Source organism: Cucurbitaria berberidis (genome assembly GCF_010015615.1).
Source record: "Cucurbitaria berberidis CBS 394.84 unplaced genomic scaffold K460scaffold_5, whole genome shotgun sequence".
NCBI classification, from domain to species: Eukaryota; Fungi; Ascomycota; class Dothideomycetes; order Pleosporales; family Cucurbitariaceae; genus Cucurbitaria; species Cucurbitaria berberidis.
In genome coordinates, this window is record NW_024468939.1 from 1,215,144 (window position 1) to 1,235,005 (window position 19,862).

Sequence of the window (19,862 nt, forward strand, 5' to 3'; positions counted from 1 at the left end):
CTGGTCGCCAACATGACTCGTCAGCCGAAGCCTGCACTTGGGACCGTTACTCTAATGTCACCATTGGAGTATCGTTGGAAACCCCCAAGGATAACATACCAGCAGACGTTTCTTCCTCCCTTCTTGAATCAGCCGCGATTAACGATACGAAGACCGCATGACTCAAATCGAATCCGCGTCTTGCCTGAAGCGTGCTTGAACATGAGTAAGAGGACCTTGCAACTATTGCAACTATGAACCGGGGCAACGCGAAGGAGGGTCTCGCCCCTGGCATTCTGTGGGCGATGCATGCAACGCCCATGCGACGAATATAGAAGCAGTCAGTACCAAAGCGTGGCCCAGAGTGACGGCACCCAGTGGGATCTACTCCATTTCGCGCTTGGCCCAGTTGCGCAAGTCGCACTGTGGGGCGTACCGCCCGAGTTTTGGGGTCCTCCAACAAGTGGCACCATTATTGAAGACGACGACCATATGAAGACATGGGAAGTTCGAAACCATGGACTCATGTGCTCTTCGGTGTTTGTGTCGATCGCAGGTTGATCGCCGATGACATGAACCCGACTGTAGGTCGACTAATTCTCCGAACGGCAATATGATAAGAATCGAACCACTCTTGCTGTAAGCGAGGTGAAAGGGTACATTGCTAATGTGATGATTTGAAAATCGACATGTTTCGAACCTCGTCGTCCAGTAAGATGGAAGTAAGGGAGGGTTAGATTCGGAGAGACCTTCGCAATTGAGGACTGCGTGGTGCTGAACAACGCTCTCTGCTCTACGAATGGTGTCGTGAATGCCTATTGGGTGTCGTAGTCACCCTCATATCGATATATCAACATCGAAGAACGCAACATCGGAAAGGAAGCGCATGAGCCCTGGACCTCGTGAGTCAAGCGAGACGTTGAGTGAACCATTTTCGGGAGGCTGCAGAAGGGAAACATGGGGTCAAGGGGCCAACAACGTGGCAATTTTAACGAAGTACCTTGTACCGAAACAGTCAGTAGAGAGTTACGGTGGAGATCGACAAAGCCAAAAGACCTTGTGTTGCCAATGCAAGCTCTGGCCTTCTAGCATCGTCCCACTTTTGCAGCTCGAGAAACGTTCCATGTTGATCTCTGCTATATAGGGTCGCTGCTCATCGCCCACTGCACTGTGCCACCTCATCCAAGCGAACAGAATTCGGGTGGACCGGCAAGAAATATGAGGTTGGGGAGTCGATCACAGCGTTGAGTGCACGAGATTATCTTTGTACTCAGAGGATAAAACAGTCGTCTTCAGGACTACTTCTTGTTGTCAGGCGAACTTCAAAGGCTTGGGAATGAAGTTGATGCTACTGAGGTCAAGAATCTACCGGGGTGCGATTGCGCGGACGTACCATATTGCACTCATATCGGGTCTAAGAATGCAGGTCACAAGCTCTGATGTGGATGTAGGTGGTCAAGTGGCGATCATTTAGCTGGCAACCATATAGTAAAAGCGGCTGGGAATCCTCTACTATTGACCAATCGTGTACAGGTCTACCGTCACAGGTCTTGTAGAGGCTATCATCGTCACAGGGAAAGCGATATGACTGGACGTGTGGGAAATGGGAAGCTCGTTTTAGCATGCCACGATCGTGTCGTGCTCGGGCTACGGCTGAGCAGCTGAACCACGAGACTCTGCAACCAAGCCTTTTATGGAGAGGGCCGATTCTGTCATATGCACGACATATGGGCATGGTGGGTGCCAAAACGCAACTCTTGCTTTTGAGGCATGATGGGCTTGAAGAGGCTCGCTAGGCTGCGGGCCGGGTAGCATGTTAAAGTGTGGGAACAGGTGTTTGGGCGGACCGTGAGGCTGCAAGTGACGTGGCCGACTGCCTCGCTTGCGGGCTTCACCGATCAGAGTCGTGGCTGTGTACGTATTGAAGAAGGCGTCAATAGGAAGCCGTCCCGAGACGCGTCGGACATAGTATTTAGGATGGCCCGGGCCGGACATGTCGTGGTGTGGGTCCCGGTGTCTTGACAGAATAACGCCAACGTCAACATTCCAGCATCCACTCGCGTTCGATGCACGGCAACTTCTGATCGAAGAGACGCTTCAGATGTCTCCCGCTCTCAGGTGATATGCCGAGTGGAAAGCAAGGAAGAGGAGAGGGGCAAAGGCCTGTCAGACTTGGCCCACAAAACCCCAGTCCCGCCGACGTTACGGGGCCGTCGTATCGCCAGTCCTCGCGCCCGTCCTAGCCTGCATGCATTCACTGCCGGTGGGAGATGAAGCCGCTTCCGCGCAAACGCCCTCTTTCGCTCTGCTGCTTGCTTCGCCGCTGGCTCTCATGCTGTCTTACTTGTCGCCGCTGTTCGCCGCTGTCCGCTGCCATCCCAGCAAAGAGGTGAGATACCCTCATAAACTACTCGACCATACACCCGTGTGGTCCTCCACCGGGCCAAGCCACCGACTGCTAGTTCCGTGCTTCTTTCCGCTCAGCATTGCCGATCATATCCTTTGACTTCTTTCGTGGCACTTCCCCTGCGTGTTGGATTTACGTGGCCGTTCCGTCAACCCTTTGCTGAGCCTCTCATTGCTGTACCTCTGACTAGCATGACCCCATATGCATCGGCATGCGTGTGAGATTCCTGCGGGCATGGTTTGCTACCCGCCAAGTAGACCCTTTACCCAAGTAGATTTCCCAGGAGAGCGATTTCTTTTCAGGCGCATTCCCCTGTCACGCCTATCATTAGTTCCTCTGCCGAGTCTGATTGGCTCTTTGTCATGCATTTTCGTCTGATCAACCGGCCAGCGAAATGCATTTATACCGCCTCTGTGCGATGCCATGCGACGCCTTACCCCCCACCCAGTTGCATACCGAACGGTGCCACCGAGACGGTGGGTTTATAGTTCTCCGATATTGGCCTTGGTCAGTTGTCTCAGCCCCTACACTGAGCCTTCGCTCTTGGGCAACCTTACTTCTTATTCCTGACCTTACGCTACAGCATTTGACATTTTTTTTTTCAAGACATACCCCTCTTTTGTAAACACATGATGTCCTGGACTTTCCAACTACAGAATATCAATCGGTCATTCGAGCGGATCGCAGCTTGGTAGTAAGAGTCATGAGCTCATGTCCAGGACTGAACATATTGCTAACTTACTATAGTACCGAGTTCATGCACCGGACTGAGCTATGTTTCCGAGCTCTACATGAGCGCATTTTGTATCTAGAAGATCGGCAAGCCTGGCAAGGTCCTACCGATGAACAAGTGGAACGCGTGCTGCGCAAGATACTGGCCGAGAAGTTCTCGGACGCAGGCATGCAGCAAGCCGAGAATCCAAACACTATGAAAGATAGTGACTACTTCGTCGAAAATCCAAAAGACCTAGCAATTGTGAGACCGATTGCGATCGACCCCGCCTCCTTACTCGTGGAACCAGAATCTATGCCTTCGAAGGCATATGCAGAGACTTTCCAGATGTTGGAGAGCCATCTAGCTCGCTTCCCCCATATTCAATCGAGCCAGTCCGCACAAGACAATGTCAAGGGCATCAAGATGAACATCGACGTGAAGATACCCAAGTGTCCAAACGCTGTCTAGGGAGTGAGTCGAAGGCCCGTCATGAGCCTAATATTCTACCCACCGCGGCTGTTTACAGCCTACGAAGCCTACGAGTCCTCTCACACAATTCAATTCTTTCTCCCAACATGGGCTCCAGCTCCATGGCATCGCATTAGCCAGGATGTGAGTCAACGCCGAACCTGCCACACCCCCAGGGACAACCCCTTCCACGCCGTTCACCCATTCCACGAATAAGGTGGTTGATCACCAAAGAAGGAGGGAAGCCGTAAACTTTATTCCGCCCTCGATCATCTCGCCTGTTATATTTTCACTATATCATGTCGCAAATAGGTTTACACTTCGACCTATGATGGTACTCCAAGATACCAAAAATGCAGGACTGTCACTTCTAGCTGTCCATCTCTCTCTTACGGGCGTACTTCTCGAGCTGTACTCACCAACTATGTAACTATATCATACTTTCGAATCTAGATTGTATTTAATAGGTGGAAGCACCCCTACGCTTTTCGTCGCGCAGATTTCCAACTTTCTATTAGAATTCACACATATACTACATTTGTTGGGTATCGAAATACAATTGACGCAGCTGCCCGTTTGTTTCGAAACATGGGTACTCGTATGCTTGATTCTCGCCGACAGGTCTCCACATCCATGTACTCGGGACGCATACTGTGCAAGCGCGTCAAAGGAGAGCATGGTTTCATGTTTGTATTGATTCTACCGGTTGAGTTGATACGAATCATGCCCCCGCCACGATAACTTAGGTAAGGATTGCAGGGTGGAGCTCCTTGGATAACGCCCATTCGGCAGCGGCAATTTGACGCACGAGAAATACCGCTTTGATCAGGAGTCTCTGTGTATCTGATCTTTAACTAACGACCATGAGCCACACCACTTCATCTAATGTCTTCATTTCTTGCGGACATGTAAGCTTCATATCTCAACAAGTTAAGGGCACCCCACTTCCACGAACAAAGGGAACGCACAGGAGGCCTACCAATACCATGTCTTTGGTACAAGCCATTTTGGTTCCGAGGTTGACCTGTGGTAAATGATTCAGAGCCAACTCTTCCTGTAGCTGCAAGTAGCGAGGGTGGGGTGCCTGATTCAGGTCCTAGGTCACGCATTACGCCTTTGACTGCCACCGATTCCCTCGAAAAATTTAGTCCCGGCCTATCCTCTATTGATTTTCGAGCTCACACCATCTGTAAAGAGAATCCGACTGTACGTATGAATGCTAGCACAGGGCGGAGCAGGCTACTCTATACTTGATTTGCCAACGGTAGGACATCTTGTATACCTTGCAACTGAGTACAAAATTTTGCAGGGCTCCAATACCCTACGAGTTTACGATGCCATCTTACTTAAATTGGGCTGCCAAAATGGGTCATATTTGCGAAGGTCATGCTTGGCGTTCCAGTTTACATCGCGATCCCAGTGCATTTTCCCGACCAGAAAGATTACACGACATTACTGCTCCTTGCTACCGGCCTCTCCCTTTCCTCGGACTTCTTTCTACGGACTCTAGGCAACAAGTGGCAATCTTTTCGGATGAAAACTGCAATGATATGTGACATTGCCACCGAACGACTTCAACACCCGCCATGAAGAAAGGTATGTCACTCGCATGATCTATTCAGAGTATACGATCAGCACTGCCGAAACACATAATTTTCGGTGGCTGCATTGGCCTTGAATGCTCTTCAGATCAACTACTTCTCGACCAGGCTCATTTAGGCGGGGGAGAAAGCCCTCAACGAATAAATGTGCCAGATGTTTGTGTAATCATACGTACCTCGGGAGATTTCATACGGCATGCTCTTTCCCCCCAATCCTTCACGAGTAGCCGCATGTAGTGAAACGTCAACCGCTTCACTTTTTAACTTGTTAATGGCCACTCATAACACTAGTAGCACAAAAGTGGCCCCTAAATCTGAGAAGTCATATCACCCTAGCCTCTAGTCGCCTGTCGGCATTTCCCCTGTTGTTATCTTCTACATGGGCAGTAATACAGTCTTTCCAAGGAGACCATTGACAAAAAATGAAAAGTCACTGAACTAATTCGACCCGTACGAATCCACGAAGAATTTATCCGCACAGATTGAACTATCCCAGTCTTACCACTTCTGTACGTGCCAGCACACCAACCGATACCTAGAGCCGACTGTCGTGAAACGACGGGAAGCTGTCGGCTAGCCGCCCACTGCAGCCTGTCTTTGGTATTCGTAGGTCTAGACTCGCCACTCTATTTGGGCTGGAGAGCAACGGCAACATGAACATGATCTGCGCGGAGCGCGGCCCGCCTAGATGGTATGCGGGGAGGTAACGCAATCAGCGCCGATGCGGCACGGCCATGCTGACGGTATGGGACCAATGTTTCCGCTATAAGCCCCAATCTCATCTCCCCAAACTACGGCATAAGTTTCAGGAAGCCCGTTCATCTTCGGGTAGACTATCCTACTGGTCACCTTTCCGCTGGGACATAATGTCAGCATTGTGACTGTTGTGTATAGTACGGATGCAGATGTCTGCGCCCGCGCCGCACGCATGCATGCACCACGGGTAATAACACTAATCGTACAAGATTCGCACTGGTATTGCTAACGTCGTACCAGTCAGCACTAGATATGGGCCAATCGGGAAGCTGCATGATCAAATAGGAAAAATTATCCACTTCACTCTGAGAACGGACTCTTGATGTGAAATTCCAAATTCGCGCCTTCGGTAAAATGAGTTTATCGAGTCTTCCCACACAACTCGCGGAATGGAGCGTATCAGTATCGGTCATCTCCACGCATATAACAGCAATCTTGGTTTATGTGCTACACTTACAGGGATAAGCGCTTGCTAGCATTGTAAAACAGAGAGCAGAATGACTATTCTGTAACGACATATGTGTGCGGCGCAGAAAGTATAGATCTACGCCCGCTCAACAGAGCACCACCCTTATATCAAACTACTAGGATATCAGATTTGGTCTTACGTAGTACCCTCATCTCGATGCTGACGCATCGTCTTGTCTTATAGTTACTTTGGTCATACCGCGATGCAGATGTGATTTGTTAGTATAGCGAAAGTGCCGCTGACTGTATACGAACTGTGCCAGGTGACAAGAACAAGGTGTACATATTAAGATCTTTTCCGTGTAGGACTGAGATACAGGGCTTAGCGCAACAAGGTGGGAGGTTCGGTTTCTAAATAAAGCCTATCTGCTTACTTTATTTTAGCTAGTGACAAAGGACCGGAGTAGTGGACTGAAAAGTGCTAGTTGGGAAGGCGAACAAACGAAAGCCGAGCTACAATACATTACTCAGATTCTATTGTGCCCGCTTATGCTTCTATTTTACATATATCTTACAACTATGATACATAGTACGCCGATCAAGCAGTCTACAATGCGACTACAAATGCAAGGAAATATTTACGTGTCTCGTATCACCTATACCCATAAGCATCACCCAATTTAGTCCTTCAACCCCAAATGGTAAGTATCTAACTGCTCCCCAGTCATCGCATTCGGACTCTTAACGAGCAGGTCCTCCCCCTTCCCACTCTTCGGAAACGCAATAACATCCCTCACACTCTCCCTCCCACACATGATCGTCATCAGTCGATCCCAGCCTAATGCAATGCCCGCATGTGGTGGACACCCTGATCTTAGCACATCCAATAGATGTCTGAAGTCCTCAATGCGCTCCGGCTTCATTTTAAGTATGTCTCTAAAGATAAATTCCTGCATAGCGGCGTTGTGAATCCGGCGACTACCGCCACCAAGTTCGATCCCATTGACGACGATATCGTAGTGTGCTGCTGTGGCGGAAGAGGGCGAGGTGAGAAGTAACTCGACGTCCTGAGGTGTTTTAGGGGCGGTGAAGGGGTGATGGGTTGATGAGAAGCCTGCCGCACCGCCTTGACCAGGATCAGTATCATTGTTAGGGCTAAACAACGGGAAGTCTATGATCCAAACAAATTGGTAGTCGTGCCTCGCCGGGGGCTCGATCAAGCCTTGGGCTATGGCTGTTTTGTACAAGGCGAGACGTAGGTTTCCGAGGGTGGTAGACCCGCCTGAGAATGGGCCGTCCGGGCGCGCTTGCAGAATCAAGAGGTCGCCATGTTCGACGGCAAGAGCTTCTGGGCCTTCCATTACGTATTGATACCCGAGAGGTCCAAGGCCTTGCATGGGCTGGGAGAGGTCGCCCACGAAGACGCCGGGTTGACCGTCGCGGTTGTCTAGGTAGGGTTTCCCGTCTGGACTGTCGAGGAAGTCGGAGATGAATTTACGGGTCGTCTTAGGATCCGAGGAGATTGCTAATTTGAGCGCTTCAATAGCTGGGGTTTGGAGGGGTGTGATCTTGCTGATAAGATCTGCTGGCAGGTGTTGAGTGATGGAGTGTATCTATTGATATCAGTTTCGGTTTGAAGAGACGCAAAGAACCTGGACGTACCTTCGCCTTGTATCGTAGGTCAGGTTTGTCTACTCCATACGAAGACATTGCTTCGTGATAAGTCATTCGTGGGAATGTGGTCGGGACCTTCTGTTTGAGTATTTTGTACCAAAGATTTCTCAATAGCTTCTCAATCTCGGCCATGACGTCTTCTTCGCCAGCGAAAGACATCTCCATATCAAGCTACGCACGCATTAGCCGCCCGCTCCAAAAAAGTGTTATGTTTTCTGACCTGAGTGAACTCTGGCTGTCTATCAGCCCTCAAATCCTCATCACGAAAACATCGTGCAAATTGAAAGTATCTCGTAAAACCAGAAGCCATGAGGATCTGTTTGTATTGCTGGGGACTCTGCGGCAGTGCGTACGCCAACCCCTTCTGTCGTGTTGGTACAAGGAACTCGCGCGCGCCTTCGGGCGTAGATTTGAAAAGAATGGGAGTTTCAATCTCTTTCCAGTCCAGCTCGGTCAGATGTAACCTCGCCCTATTGATTGCCTTCGATCTCAAGATGATATTTGAGCGCAATTCTTGGTCGGTCCGTAGCTGCAGATGCCGCTGGTCAGGGCCAAAGACAGTGTCTTGCTTGATGATGATATCGTTTGGTATATAATTGAGCGGTTCAACGTGCTGCACTGCGATCTCCCGTGTGTTGATCAGATTCATGCCCAGATAGGTATCATCTTTCGCCGGTTGACGATTCACGAGTCTTCCTCGCACCACAACAGGCGTCCACTCCCTAAGCGATCTCATGCGAACATGAGCGTCTGCTTCTTCGCCTTCCGCGTTTGATGTGGATACGAGTTGAATACACCGTGATTGGTTCTTATTGCGGAGCATAGTGAACGAGAGCTTCTTGTTAACGTCTCTTCGCGTACTGATATAGCCAAACAGTTCTATCTCTTTTCCAGCTGTATCAGTCGATATCTTCTCGGCATTCCATGCTTTGTCGAGTTGCTGCCAAGCACTAGAACGGACTGTGACAGGTGAGTACAAGTGGCCTAACTTCGATGATGAACATACTAGTGGCTTTGAAGTCATCGAGGGTTTTTCGTAGGGTCTCATCCGGCTCAATTTTATCGTAAAAGGGCGTGGAGCTCGAAAAGCATCGTGTTGCATTGCGGGAACATGATGCTGCACGGCTTGGGGTGATCCCGTGATGGCGTGTCCGGAAGAATCTCGATATCTCAGCATATGAGCTGCATAAGCAGGTACTGCGGTTTGTGACAAGCCTTGAAGCATGTATGAAGCTCATATCTCACCAGAAACAAGCTCAAAGCCTCAATCAATCTAACGATGGGAAAGGTAACGGCTGACATCTCGCGGAGCCAAAGCTGTGAATCTTTGCCAAGCGTTGGCCCAAGCTCGCGCACCTCAAAAACTTGCTGCTCCCCAAACCCACTTTCCTTCCTCATCCTTCCAGTTTAACTCAAGTAAGCCACCACACACCTCACCTCGCGTCTCAAACTCCACTAACAACAACTCCAGATGATGAAAGCCTAGCGTGTACCCGCTGAGCAGCCCTCCCTATCCGCCTTCGAACTCTCCCTTTACCGGGCCTAAGTGGTTCGCTGGTGGAGACGGAGGGGTGCATGACTTCTGCGTTCGGCACACACACCTTGTTACAAAAACGGACGCTTTAACGGCATCTCTGACTCTATAAACTGGACGGTGTCTATACCGCGATTTACGGGGAGGAAGCAATCGGCGCGAATATTGAAGACGCGAGAAAGCTGCGGACCGTACAACGTATCCCGCATACAACGGCTTAGGAAGCATCTCCCTATATTCTTCGGGAAACGCATCAAAGCTGTGGCGCAGTGTTGCGAAGAAGGCCGTGTATGTCACTTTTCCATAGACACAATTTAATCGGGTCTGCATTTGGTCTACATACTTGGTGACTTGCGAGGTGGTCTAGGTCTAAGATCAAGTTCCGCATGGTTAATCTAAGAAAGCTGGGGGTCTGGTGCTGCATGTCCACTCTGGTTATGGATGGGTAGATGGCCTGAGAAGCGCACAGAGCTGAACGTCGTGATGCCAAGTGAAAGCACGATCCTTTCTCTCAAAAGTGGCCAGAACAAACTAACAAGCTTCCGCCCCAAATATACGTCAAGTTATTGGAGTTGAAGGCTCCCAAAATACGCCAAGCAATCTAGCCAAGCTTTCTTTACACTGCCACGCGGGCAAAGGGTAGATGCACATGCATCAGCTCCTACAGTCACTACTCTATAAGGGTTATCTGTACACTCTTTTCACGATTCTCAACGTCTCTATAAGTGAGGCACTTGCTGATGTTGTGGTATGAATGACCGCGTCTGATGTATAGTCATAATATGACACCTGGGGCTGAACAACTGTAGTGATATGGTAAGGCTGTGTTTAATGGCTGTTAAACAACGTGAGAATGTAAACAACTGTAGCATCTACAAACAGCCGTAGCTGCCCTTCCAGAGTGTGACTAAATACTAACAGACCTTGTCGGTCCACTCGTACCATCGTCTTCTTGCTATGGTCATTATATTTCCCCGTTCAACCTCATTCTGCTCCCTCCGCATATCTGATCTCCCCCTAGATGTTATCAGCGACCTGTATATCTGCCCTTTTTCTGCAGCACATCTCTGCTTTATGGGCCGCGTCAACGCGCTGCGAGCAAGGGTCGAAAGATACTGGATTCATTTCTTTCTTCCACCATTGGACCTAACAGGGCGCCGAAAGTTTTATGATATGCAGGTGTACGTGTGCTCGTGACATCTTATTGCTATGCAACAGATTGATATGATGCACACGAAGCAGTCATTCAGTGCCGCGGAATCCGCTCTTACGACTGTGTCATAGATATCATACGTAGAGGTGGATATCCATGCTGTCCAGCTAAGGTAGCTTCTCATCAACGTTCTTCGTGCTTTGCTCATTTGAGAAGCCTGTTTCTTCACTATCTCTCCCAGCTTCCATCAAACTCTCCAACTGCTTGAAGTCCACGGGCTTCGTGAGGAAGTCGTCGACCCCGCTTGTCCAAGCCTCCAGTCTCGCGCTCGCAGATGTCAAGCCTGTCAAGGCAATGATATGCACAGGTTTGAGGTTCAAATCGCTCTCGTGTTCGCGAATCAGGCGCGTGCTCGTCATTCCGTCCATTACCGGCCTAGAAGATGTCAGTATATGTGTTATACCTAGTTTCCACATAACATATTCTTACATCGAAATATCCATCAGAATGACGTCGAACTTTCCATCGCTCTCCTTGTACGTTTCCAACGCTTGCAGTCCATCCTTAGCTTCTTTGAATGGGAGCTTCTTCTTTTTCATAAAGACAGATAATAGCCTTCGGTTAATTGCGTTGTCATCTACAATCAAGATTTGCTGGGTTTCGGTTGAATCCTCTGTTTTGGGCAACTGCGTGTTTTCAGGTTCGTTGAGGAACGCATTTGGAGGTGGCAAGGTGGGCTCCTCAGCAAGATAATTCCCACTGTCGGACGAGTCCTTTTTCGAACGGAAAGCTATTGGAGTACACAATTCTAGTCGTGGGCCACCAAGCTGGGAGACAAGCTGGGACCCATTCGCGCTGGCAACAGACTCAAATGATGTGTCCAATTCCTTGAAAGGGCCGGCGCTTGGTCCGTCGTATCGTTTCAAACACTGGCTGATTGCCATACCTATCTTGTACGGACCGCACCTTTAGCATGTTAGCAATTGTCTTCAACACGTAAGATTAAAACATACGGTTGTGTCATGACTTCAACGATAGAAGATTTGCTCGTTACCCTGGCATCGCAGCGCAAAGTATCGGCTTCCAAGGTATCCATAGCAATAAAAAGTGTGGCCGGAGGTCTTCGATGCATAGCACTACGGATCGCCTGCAGACCTTCGAAAAACACCTCTGGACATACAACTACATCAGACTCATCATGTCCGTCCCATTCACTCGTTTTAGTAACGATCATTTTTAGCTCATCTTGCAATGTTGAAGATATTGCATCTATATAGCGCGTCAGCATTTGCCAGTGCCGTAGGCCTTCAGGAGGGCCATTCTCATCCGGTGGTTTGGAGTGAAGTATGCAGATTTTCCGGCTCTTCAATTGCGAGAGACTAGCAAGAATCAAGTTATGTGGTGAGCCAGGATTTTCCACTCTCTTGTTCCGCTCCAGAGGGAGCCTCAAGGTGACGTCGGTGCCTTTGCCGGGGTGGCTCGTGATCTCTACTGATCCGCCAATATCCTCGATGATTCGTTGAACGACATTAAGGCCTACGCCGGTGCCCGCAGAGTGTGGATTATGTTTACGAAATGGTTCGAAAGCCTCATTGAACAAGAACTCTTGGGAGATTCCAATTCCCGAGTCATTGATCTTGAGCGTCACGGACGCTCTTGATGCTTCCGCAGCGTCAGAGCGAAGCCACACCAGAATGTAACCAGATTCGGTGAATTTCAACGCGTTTCCGAGGATATTCATAATGAGTCTCCCATATAAACTGGCTGGAATGGAGAAGTCGAGATTCGCGTAGTCCCCAATATCAATCACAATGAATCGGCTCCTGCGGTGAGCAATCTCGCTTTTGGATGACGGATTGACAGGAGCTCCCGGGACATCACCTCCAGCTAAAGCAACATCATAACGACCCTGCCCGAGAAACATCGTTTCGATAACCTCTTCTGTAACGAGACCGATATTGCAAACTGGTGTTGGGACGGTCGAATCGTGGGACAGATCCAAAGCTGGTACATCGGAGGAGATGCAGACTGTATTTTCTGCTGGGAAAGTCCTTTTAGAGACGTTCTGGCTAGGTTCTTTACGCTCCGCATGTTCAAGTAGATGTTGCACTGTCTCCAGTAACGTCCTTCCACATACAGCGATCGAATTGACCATAGAGAACTGGAAGCTATCAAGAGTCGTACTTCGCATGAGTTGTATGGAGCCGAGAATACCGTGCTAGGTGGGGGGTACCCAGGTTAGTCCATATAAAACTTTAAACAGAAAGGTAAAGGGGGGTTACATACTAGCGGAGAACGTAGTTCGTGTGATAATGATGATAGGAAGGTCGTTTTGACTTGACTTGTCTTTATGGCATCGATCCTAGCGACCTCCTGCATGATGGAATGACCGAAAGCTTTCAGGAAGGGTAGTTCCAATGGACCACTCAGGTTACGTTCGGCTCTCCTGGACCAGCAAAAGCATCCAGCAAACCACCGATTATGCTCAAAATTCCACAGAGGCAGAAATAGAGCGCTTTTGATGTTAGGGAAAAGGGCCTTGATTCTTAAGACATGTTGTACTCTTTTGCTGATCGATTCTTGCTCAGTCTCGTCCATGTGGATAGCTTGAATTCGCGGAAAGGTCAGCAAAGTGTGTAACAAGGGAGGAAACAAGGAAGGCGAAGCGTAGAAAAACTGGGCTTGTGAGGTGATCCTGCTACCGAGACCCCCGGATGGCTTTTTCAAAGGACTGAAAAATGTTGCCAATTGAAGAGTACTCAGGATATGCGCTTCACGTACGTTCTGCCGGACTCAACGGGTCCATCAACGGACCCTCCTCGTCACTCCAGGACTGGAGCTGTCCTTCATCGCAGTCCAGACTATAACCATGAGGGTACCGCTTGAGCAGCCACGCGAAGTTTGCCTCATCGGGTATCATATTGGCTGACATGGAGTCACCTTTGAGAGTGGATCCATCCTGTGTTGCGAAGCCGAGAAGTTGACACTGTTTCCCACTGTGCACGGTCAGCTACACAGTCTGGTCATTGTGAATTAATGAATTGTCCCAAGGCTCTTACGAAATCATGCACAAATTAGCTAAGTAGTTACTAACCTTGTTCGAGTCGGTGTTTTCCCTCCGCCATGATACCCAGTAGCTGCGACAGAGGCGTCGAGGAACATGACACCATCCATATCATTTGATCTCCGCATGATATCGGAAGCTCGCGCGAACAATTCCCTAATAGTGTTTGGTACTATTTTGTCCTGCAAATCGCCTACAGAGCTGCGCCGCTCAGACCTCCCTCTCTTGGGGGGAAGAGATGCAGTACGCGGCTGATCGACGCCATCTTCGACCGGAGGATTTTGCTTACGTTCCTCGTTGGTTGGGGTACCTCCCGTGATTTTCGTTTTAGAGTCGGTTTTAAGTGACGGCTCTGGAGGGTAGCGACGCTCTATGAATGGCCCTATCTTCGAGTCTCCTTCCGCGAACGACAAGAGCCCGTGTAACCCCTCTGCCCCTCGCCGGTGCTGATCCTTCAAAGTGTACGTGACCAAATACTCCATGACTGTAGCAGCAAGATCTTTTAGATACGCGATGTCGTCTGGTAACATCCCACTCCTCTCGGGTCCATCAAAGATACACATTGATCCTACGATTGTACCATTTAGACTTGTGATAGGTACTCCAGCATAGAAACGGAATTTCGGACCTTCTTTGACATAGGACCGATTTTCATGAAGCCGACTCTGGGAAAGATCTTTGATGATAATGATTCCCGGATCTCCTTCTGCTAAGGCGAACGGATCCAAGACCCTCTCGCAAAGGCCCCAGTTGCGGGGAATCCGCACGTTGCCAAGCAAGATATCAAGGTTCTTGTTGAGAGGCGAGTCGAATCTTAACGAGGTCTTGGGGGTTGCTTCAGCCAAGATGTACTGGTATTGGCCATCGAGTAAACTGATCATGCTGCGTTGGGCCTGTAATCGCATTGCTGCCAACTGAGCGAAAGCGGCCAACGAGGCATCTGATGCTGGTCTCGGAACAAAATCGTCGGGAAACGAATGGGTGTCCGGAGAGCAACCAAGATTATCGATTCTTGGTATCTCCTGGAAGGCCGCGTAAAGATCAAAGACATCGCGCTCTCGTCTCCAGTCGGCGACGGGCTTGGGGGCACCCAATGGAGGGAGCGGATCCTCCATAGCTACCATGAACTCAGAGTAGTAGCGTGTGGATTGTTGCAATTGCCATTTGCGATCTGTAAACGCAGCAACGTCAGAGGTGTTTGTTTTGCGAGCCGGGCTATCGCGAGTCTAGAGGGTCTATAGGGTCTAGAACTGTGGCGAGTGTTATTCGGACCTTCTTTGCGCCTCCAACTTCGCCACTCATCTCTGGACATGTTAGCCTACTTGTTTGAAATATTGCGAGGGAGAAGTTTTACCTCCTAGTTTGTGCAAAAGCGTGAGTATGTGAAGTTTGAAGATGGAAACGAGCTACCCTGCAAGCTGCTTTGGTAGGTCGTCGATGACGTCAGGGAGCGAATTTGAGAAATCGATAATTCGCCGAGCGGCATGTTTCAAGCCCAACATTGCCAGGTAAAATGAACAGGATGAACGTAGAGATATAAGAAGAGGCAGACTGAATTGCTTTTCTGCTACCATGTTTACACGCCCACGCAGTAGTTTTATGAACTTATGTGTAAATCTCCCCTTTCGACTGCAACTGTGGTACGGTATTGGGCACCTGAAGGCATGGATTTAGCGTAGAAGCATTCCACAGTAGGGCTCCACACCTCTCCACAGAACTTGGCAGATCGCGGTACTTGTACCGGGAAGGATTCCGAAGGAAAGGTGTTAGTAGTCCCTTGGAGGAAGCAAGGCCGGTAAAGGTCCGAGCTATCCTACTAGATGTTCGATCGATCGCTCAAGTCGCCTCCGATTCTCTTTCGTTCGACTCAAATTGTTTCATGCACCCACACGAGGGAAAGGTGCCACCGGCACACCAATCGAATTCGATCTCCCCCATGTTAATGGTTCATTTTATAACATTTAGTATGTTAGTCAACGATCAGCCGCCTCTACGCCATATTGTTGAGCACCTCGATCACCCTACCATATCACATCATCTCAGGTATTGGGTAGTCCTTAACCAAGTCTAACCGAGACTCGCAATCGTCCGCGTTGGCGGGATTCCCTGAGAACCTCTATAAGTGCACACTGTTGCCGTAGGACCGGAAACCCCGTATTGGAAGCGCAATCAACGTCTAGCCACCGCAACACACAATACCAAGCCTGCCTTAGCTCTTGATCATTAGGTACATTACAACTCTAATCGCCAGTCGGAGCTCCAGTTCAATCTAGAGAGACATTGGATTATCTTAGATACTCTATGTCGTGATTTGCACACTATCACGTCACATCGGCATTCTCTTTCATTTTAGACATATGCTGGCGGAATGGGTTGTTGGTGAGCTTCGACGACCAGCATGCGACAGAAGGTGACTCAGTGGATGTGCTACCCCTTCTCGAATACGGAAGATCGCCTTCTTCGGAATCAGGTATTAGAAAGCGCTCCACGTCTAGTCGATTCGTTTGGGGAACTTCGATCGAAGGTGGCCGGTGCTTTGTATCTGTGTTGGAGCATGGTGTACAACGCTGGGTCACATACACGGGTGTGTTCGATCTCATAGAAGGCGCAAAGCTTTTATCGGTAGATGTGTTAACGTCTGGACTGCCGTCCCATTGCAGCTGCCGATGCAATCTTCTGAGATAAGTTTCGCGTATTGAAAATGAGCGCTCGACCAAATCTTCAATGTCGTTCTGTGCATGGTGAGCTTGCTCGGGAAATATTGCGTGGAGTAAAACTCACTACTGTCAATCTTCCATCAAGAACATAAGCACCAGCATCATCAACACGAAATTGGAAGCCAAGTTGCTCCATGGCGGGTTTATCTACCAGCGCTGAGCTGATGATGACAGATTGATTAGACGACGATGTTGATAGTGCTGTAAACTGCGGCTTGAAGTCTGGCCAGAAGATATACGAATGTATGGGCTGACTGCCGAGGAAGAATGTTTGGCCAGCATCTGCCACAGATAAGTTACTCAATCCTAGACTTGCCTCGTACTTGGCTTACCAGAGCAACGAAAGTACCACGGCTTCCAACCAGCCTTCCTCATAGTGAACAAGAGCTCACTTGCAAGGCCTAACACAGGAGGTTCCCAAAAGATCGTACTCCGGACAAGGTCATCGTTTCTACGGTCATACCTCGTTAATTTACCACGCCTAGTCTCCTCTGTTCCGTCAAAAACGGCTTCGACCCCAGACTCTGCAAGCAAAGCCTGTAATTTTAATGTCCTTGCAGAATTTTGATCGCTGTTCAAAGAAAACAATATCATATGCTGAGTATTCGGTGTTGTACTTGAAGTGCTCATGCTACTTGACGATCTCATGGTGGCAGCGGACCCGTGAAAGGTATCATGGCGGAAACGGTCAGCACTATGCTTTCGATCAAAATTCGGCCCGAGTATATGTTCCTGGGTGGACCCGAACGGCGAGAGTGGCGTATTTGCCAGCGGCTCTAAGTTATCGGTCGTGTACTCGACTACCTCAACACTGCGATTGCCCTCAGCAACGCATGTGCGACGAACCGGGAATGGTCCAATAGGTTGGTGGTGTTGTTCTTTTATTTTAGAGCTTGCGGCTTCTATAAGCTGCTCGTAGCGTTCGACCCGACGTGCATAGTCTTCTTCAATCGTCTTTAATTCATCCTTCGCCCGTGCTTCTGCTTCTTCTTTTGCCCTCTCTTTTGCGTGTGCTAGACTTGCAGCCATCTCGTTCCGGGCGCTCTGCTCAGCACGCAACACCGCCTTAGCCTTCAACTGCTCTTCGCCCTGTCGCATAATGAGACTCTCAAGTCTCTGTATCTTTTCGTCAACTATTTCACGAGCTGCTTGGGCCTGTTTGAGCTCTAAGTCAGCAGCTGCCTTCGCTGTCGCTTTCTCGGACTCGTCGTAATACTCTTGTTGTGCGACAAGCAACTGCATGATTTTCGACAATCGAGGGTCCTCGACTTCAGATTTCTGTTCTTTTCCTCGCACATCAAGAAGCTTTTCTATGGCAGCAATAATGGCGTCCTCTTTTGATGGCGTAATCAAAGCTGCAGATTGTTATTGGTCATTTACTGACCAGGAGTGAGAAGGACCAGTTAGATCAGGAGGACAGCACATTGGCTGTTGACTGGGGGTCGAGACTGACCATTCCCGTGTTGCAGGACGGCCAGGTGCAGGGAGCGGTGCACTAGAGTCGGTATGGAAAGTAGACGAAGCAAAAGGGTTACATGATGAGAAAGATGGATCTGAGACGTTGGTTCCAGGAACCTGGATGGGGGCCGACCTCCTGTGGAAATCATTGCCCAATGTCCCATCGTATGAAGTGTAATGCTGGTTGCTTGCCCCGCCAATAGTAAAGACCCGAGAAGGCTGAGACGCTGCACTATGTGATTGAGAAGGTGCGTACATCTCAACCCCAGGCCCTGAATAAGGAGACTGTGTCCAGGCATCTTGAATTGGTGTCTCGTCCTCTTCAAACTTGACCTTTCGCCGTAGGCGCTCGTACGTTTTATCACCTTTGCTGTATCGGTCGTTTCGCTGGTAATTGCTTTCTGTCCTTCGCGCATTCCACTCATTGTCTGATGTCGCCGACAAAACCCTGGCGGCATTGCTTTTCGAACTCTTAATAGGTCGCTGAGTGTGTTCATCCGCGCTCTTGAAATCTTCATCCTCTGAACTTCCAGAAGTGTCATGTCCTTCCCTCCTTTCATATTTCGGAGATTTCTGCGTCTTCCTCCTCTTTAGCTTCATTGACGATTTTGAGGAACGTCTCCCTCCAGTCGTTATGTCGTATGGAACTTTGACTGATTTGATCTGCAGTCAGTGTGGTCCACGAGAACAGCAACCTGTCCACCACCGCGCTAGGCTCTGTTTGCCCGCCCCAGATGATCATGGCTTTATCTACAGCGACGGAAGACCCGGAATTTGGTACTACGCTCTGCTCCAAAGGTCCCTGTGAGAAGTCTTCAGCATGCTCGGTGCTTTCATCGGAAACATATGCTTGATTTTGTAGCTGGCGGGCGACGACGGGCAGGACCGGGGGAATTGGTATCCGTGGGCTGAATACCAGATGGTACAGCCAGGTTGCGGTATCGAAAGAACCTTTTGTCCACATGTCCACCTCTTTATGAAGGTTTCGACGTTGCCAGGTGCTGTTCGCAACATCGACACGCTGCGCACTCTCTACAACTTGCCGATTGGCTTGAACGTCGCTTTCTACGATCGTGCGGAACCGATTCGGCCTGTGAAGAGCTCGGCCTGCTGAAGTGTGGTCTGTTTGTCTGACTCGCGTTAGCCATATGTGTGCGCACCAGTGGGTGCATTTCTAAAGTCACTTACGATCGAGTGATTTCTTCTCTTGCAACACGAATAATATTCAATTGTAATGTGAAGGCTGTTTTGATACCTTCTACCTTCTTGAGTTAGCCCTTTGTCTTTGGTCGCTTAATGCACCACTTCAGCCTTGTCAGATTTTGAGGGGAGTCTATGAGTTTTCTCAACTCGGCAGCCACCTGGTTGTATCGCACAAGGACTACTGTGGTGTTTTGGAATAGGGCAGGTGTACAAAGGTCCTGATGGGCATCCATAAGATCCGCGAGTGTCACGAGGGTTCCGGAAAGCGATGATATGCCGTCGGCTATTTCAGCAATCTCTCGAGGAACACTCTTGAAGTTCTGGTCGACGGTGAATAGATCGAGTGAGAGCTGGGCTGCAGTGGCAGCGACACTACCAATGGTGGTGGTCGATACAACGGGCCCCACCGGTTCTGGCATGTTGAGTCGAGTATCTCGACAGTATAACGATTACAGATGAATGCCCTCTATTTAGTATAGCTCGCGGTCGCAGCCTTGTTGTCCGCACGGCCTCTTGTGTTGGATAGATGGGGGCGTTTTCAGCCCCAGAACCATGGCTGTGCATAGCAGCCTGCGCCTTGTGCCCACAGCATGCCACTGCTTCTCAAGCCATGTTATTGGGGACATCTTCGCATGCGTATGCGGAAGAGCTGACAATGGGATCATGGATGCGTGTATGCGTCTCATCTTATGTATCGGTGACTGCTAAGCCTCGGGGGCTTTTCC

At 49.5% G+C, this 19,862-nt stretch overlaps 4 protein-coding genes across 4 annotated transcripts; 1 reads left to right on the forward strand and 3 right to left on the reverse strand.

Moving 5' to 3' along the window:
• Positions 1-3,018: 3,018 nt before the first annotated feature.
• On the forward strand, positions 3,019-3,569 carry K460DRAFT_293559 (uncharacterized protein; the record flags this gene model as incomplete). Its single annotated transcript, XM_040929430.1, has 2 exons — positions 3,019-3,080; positions 3,134-3,569. The coding sequence occupies 2 exons, from the start codon at positions 3,019-3,021 to the stop codon at positions 3,567-3,569; spliced, it is 498 nt and encodes a 165-aa protein (XP_040784339.1).
• Positions 3,570-6,820: 3,251 nt separating this feature from the next.
• On the reverse strand, positions 6,821-9,356 carry K460DRAFT_369791 (uncharacterized protein). Its single transcript, XM_040934028.1, has 4 exons — positions 9,015-9,356; positions 8,229-8,968; positions 7,997-8,179; positions 6,821-7,947 (listed from the first exon to the last, which is right to left on the reverse strand). The coding sequence occupies exons 1-4, from the start codon at positions 9,244-9,246 to the stop codon at positions 7,015-7,017; spliced, it is 2,088 nt and encodes a 695-aa protein (XP_040784340.1). The 5' UTR covers positions 9,247-9,356; the 3' UTR covers positions 6,821-7,014.
• A 1,444-nt stretch (positions 9,357-10,800) lies between these two features.
• K460DRAFT_173295 (uncharacterized protein) lies at positions 10,801-15,132 on the reverse strand. Its single transcript, XM_040926981.1, has 7 exons — positions 15,114-15,132; positions 13,790-15,063; positions 13,477-13,691; positions 12,982-13,301; positions 11,709-12,913; positions 11,185-11,661; positions 10,801-11,130 (listed from the first exon to the last, which is right to left on the reverse strand). Exons 2-7 carry the CDS (start codon positions 14,881-14,883, stop codon positions 10,863-10,865), a joined length of 3,579 nt encoding a protein of 1,192 aa, XP_040784341.1. The 5' UTR covers positions 14,884-15,063; positions 15,114-15,132; the 3' UTR covers positions 10,801-10,862.
• A 948-nt stretch (positions 15,133-16,080) lies between these two features.
• On the reverse strand, positions 16,081-19,556 carry K460DRAFT_409218 (uncharacterized protein; the record flags this gene model as incomplete). The annotated part of the gene is made up of 7 exons (XM_040937231.1): positions 16,081-16,491; positions 16,541-16,758; positions 16,809-17,831; positions 17,877-18,597; positions 18,641-19,064; positions 19,123-19,196; positions 19,296-19,556. 7 exons carry the CDS (start codon positions 19,554-19,556, stop codon positions 16,081-16,083), a joined length of 3,132 nt encoding a protein of 1,043 aa, XP_040784342.1.
• Positions 19,557-19,862: the final 306 nt, after the last annotated feature.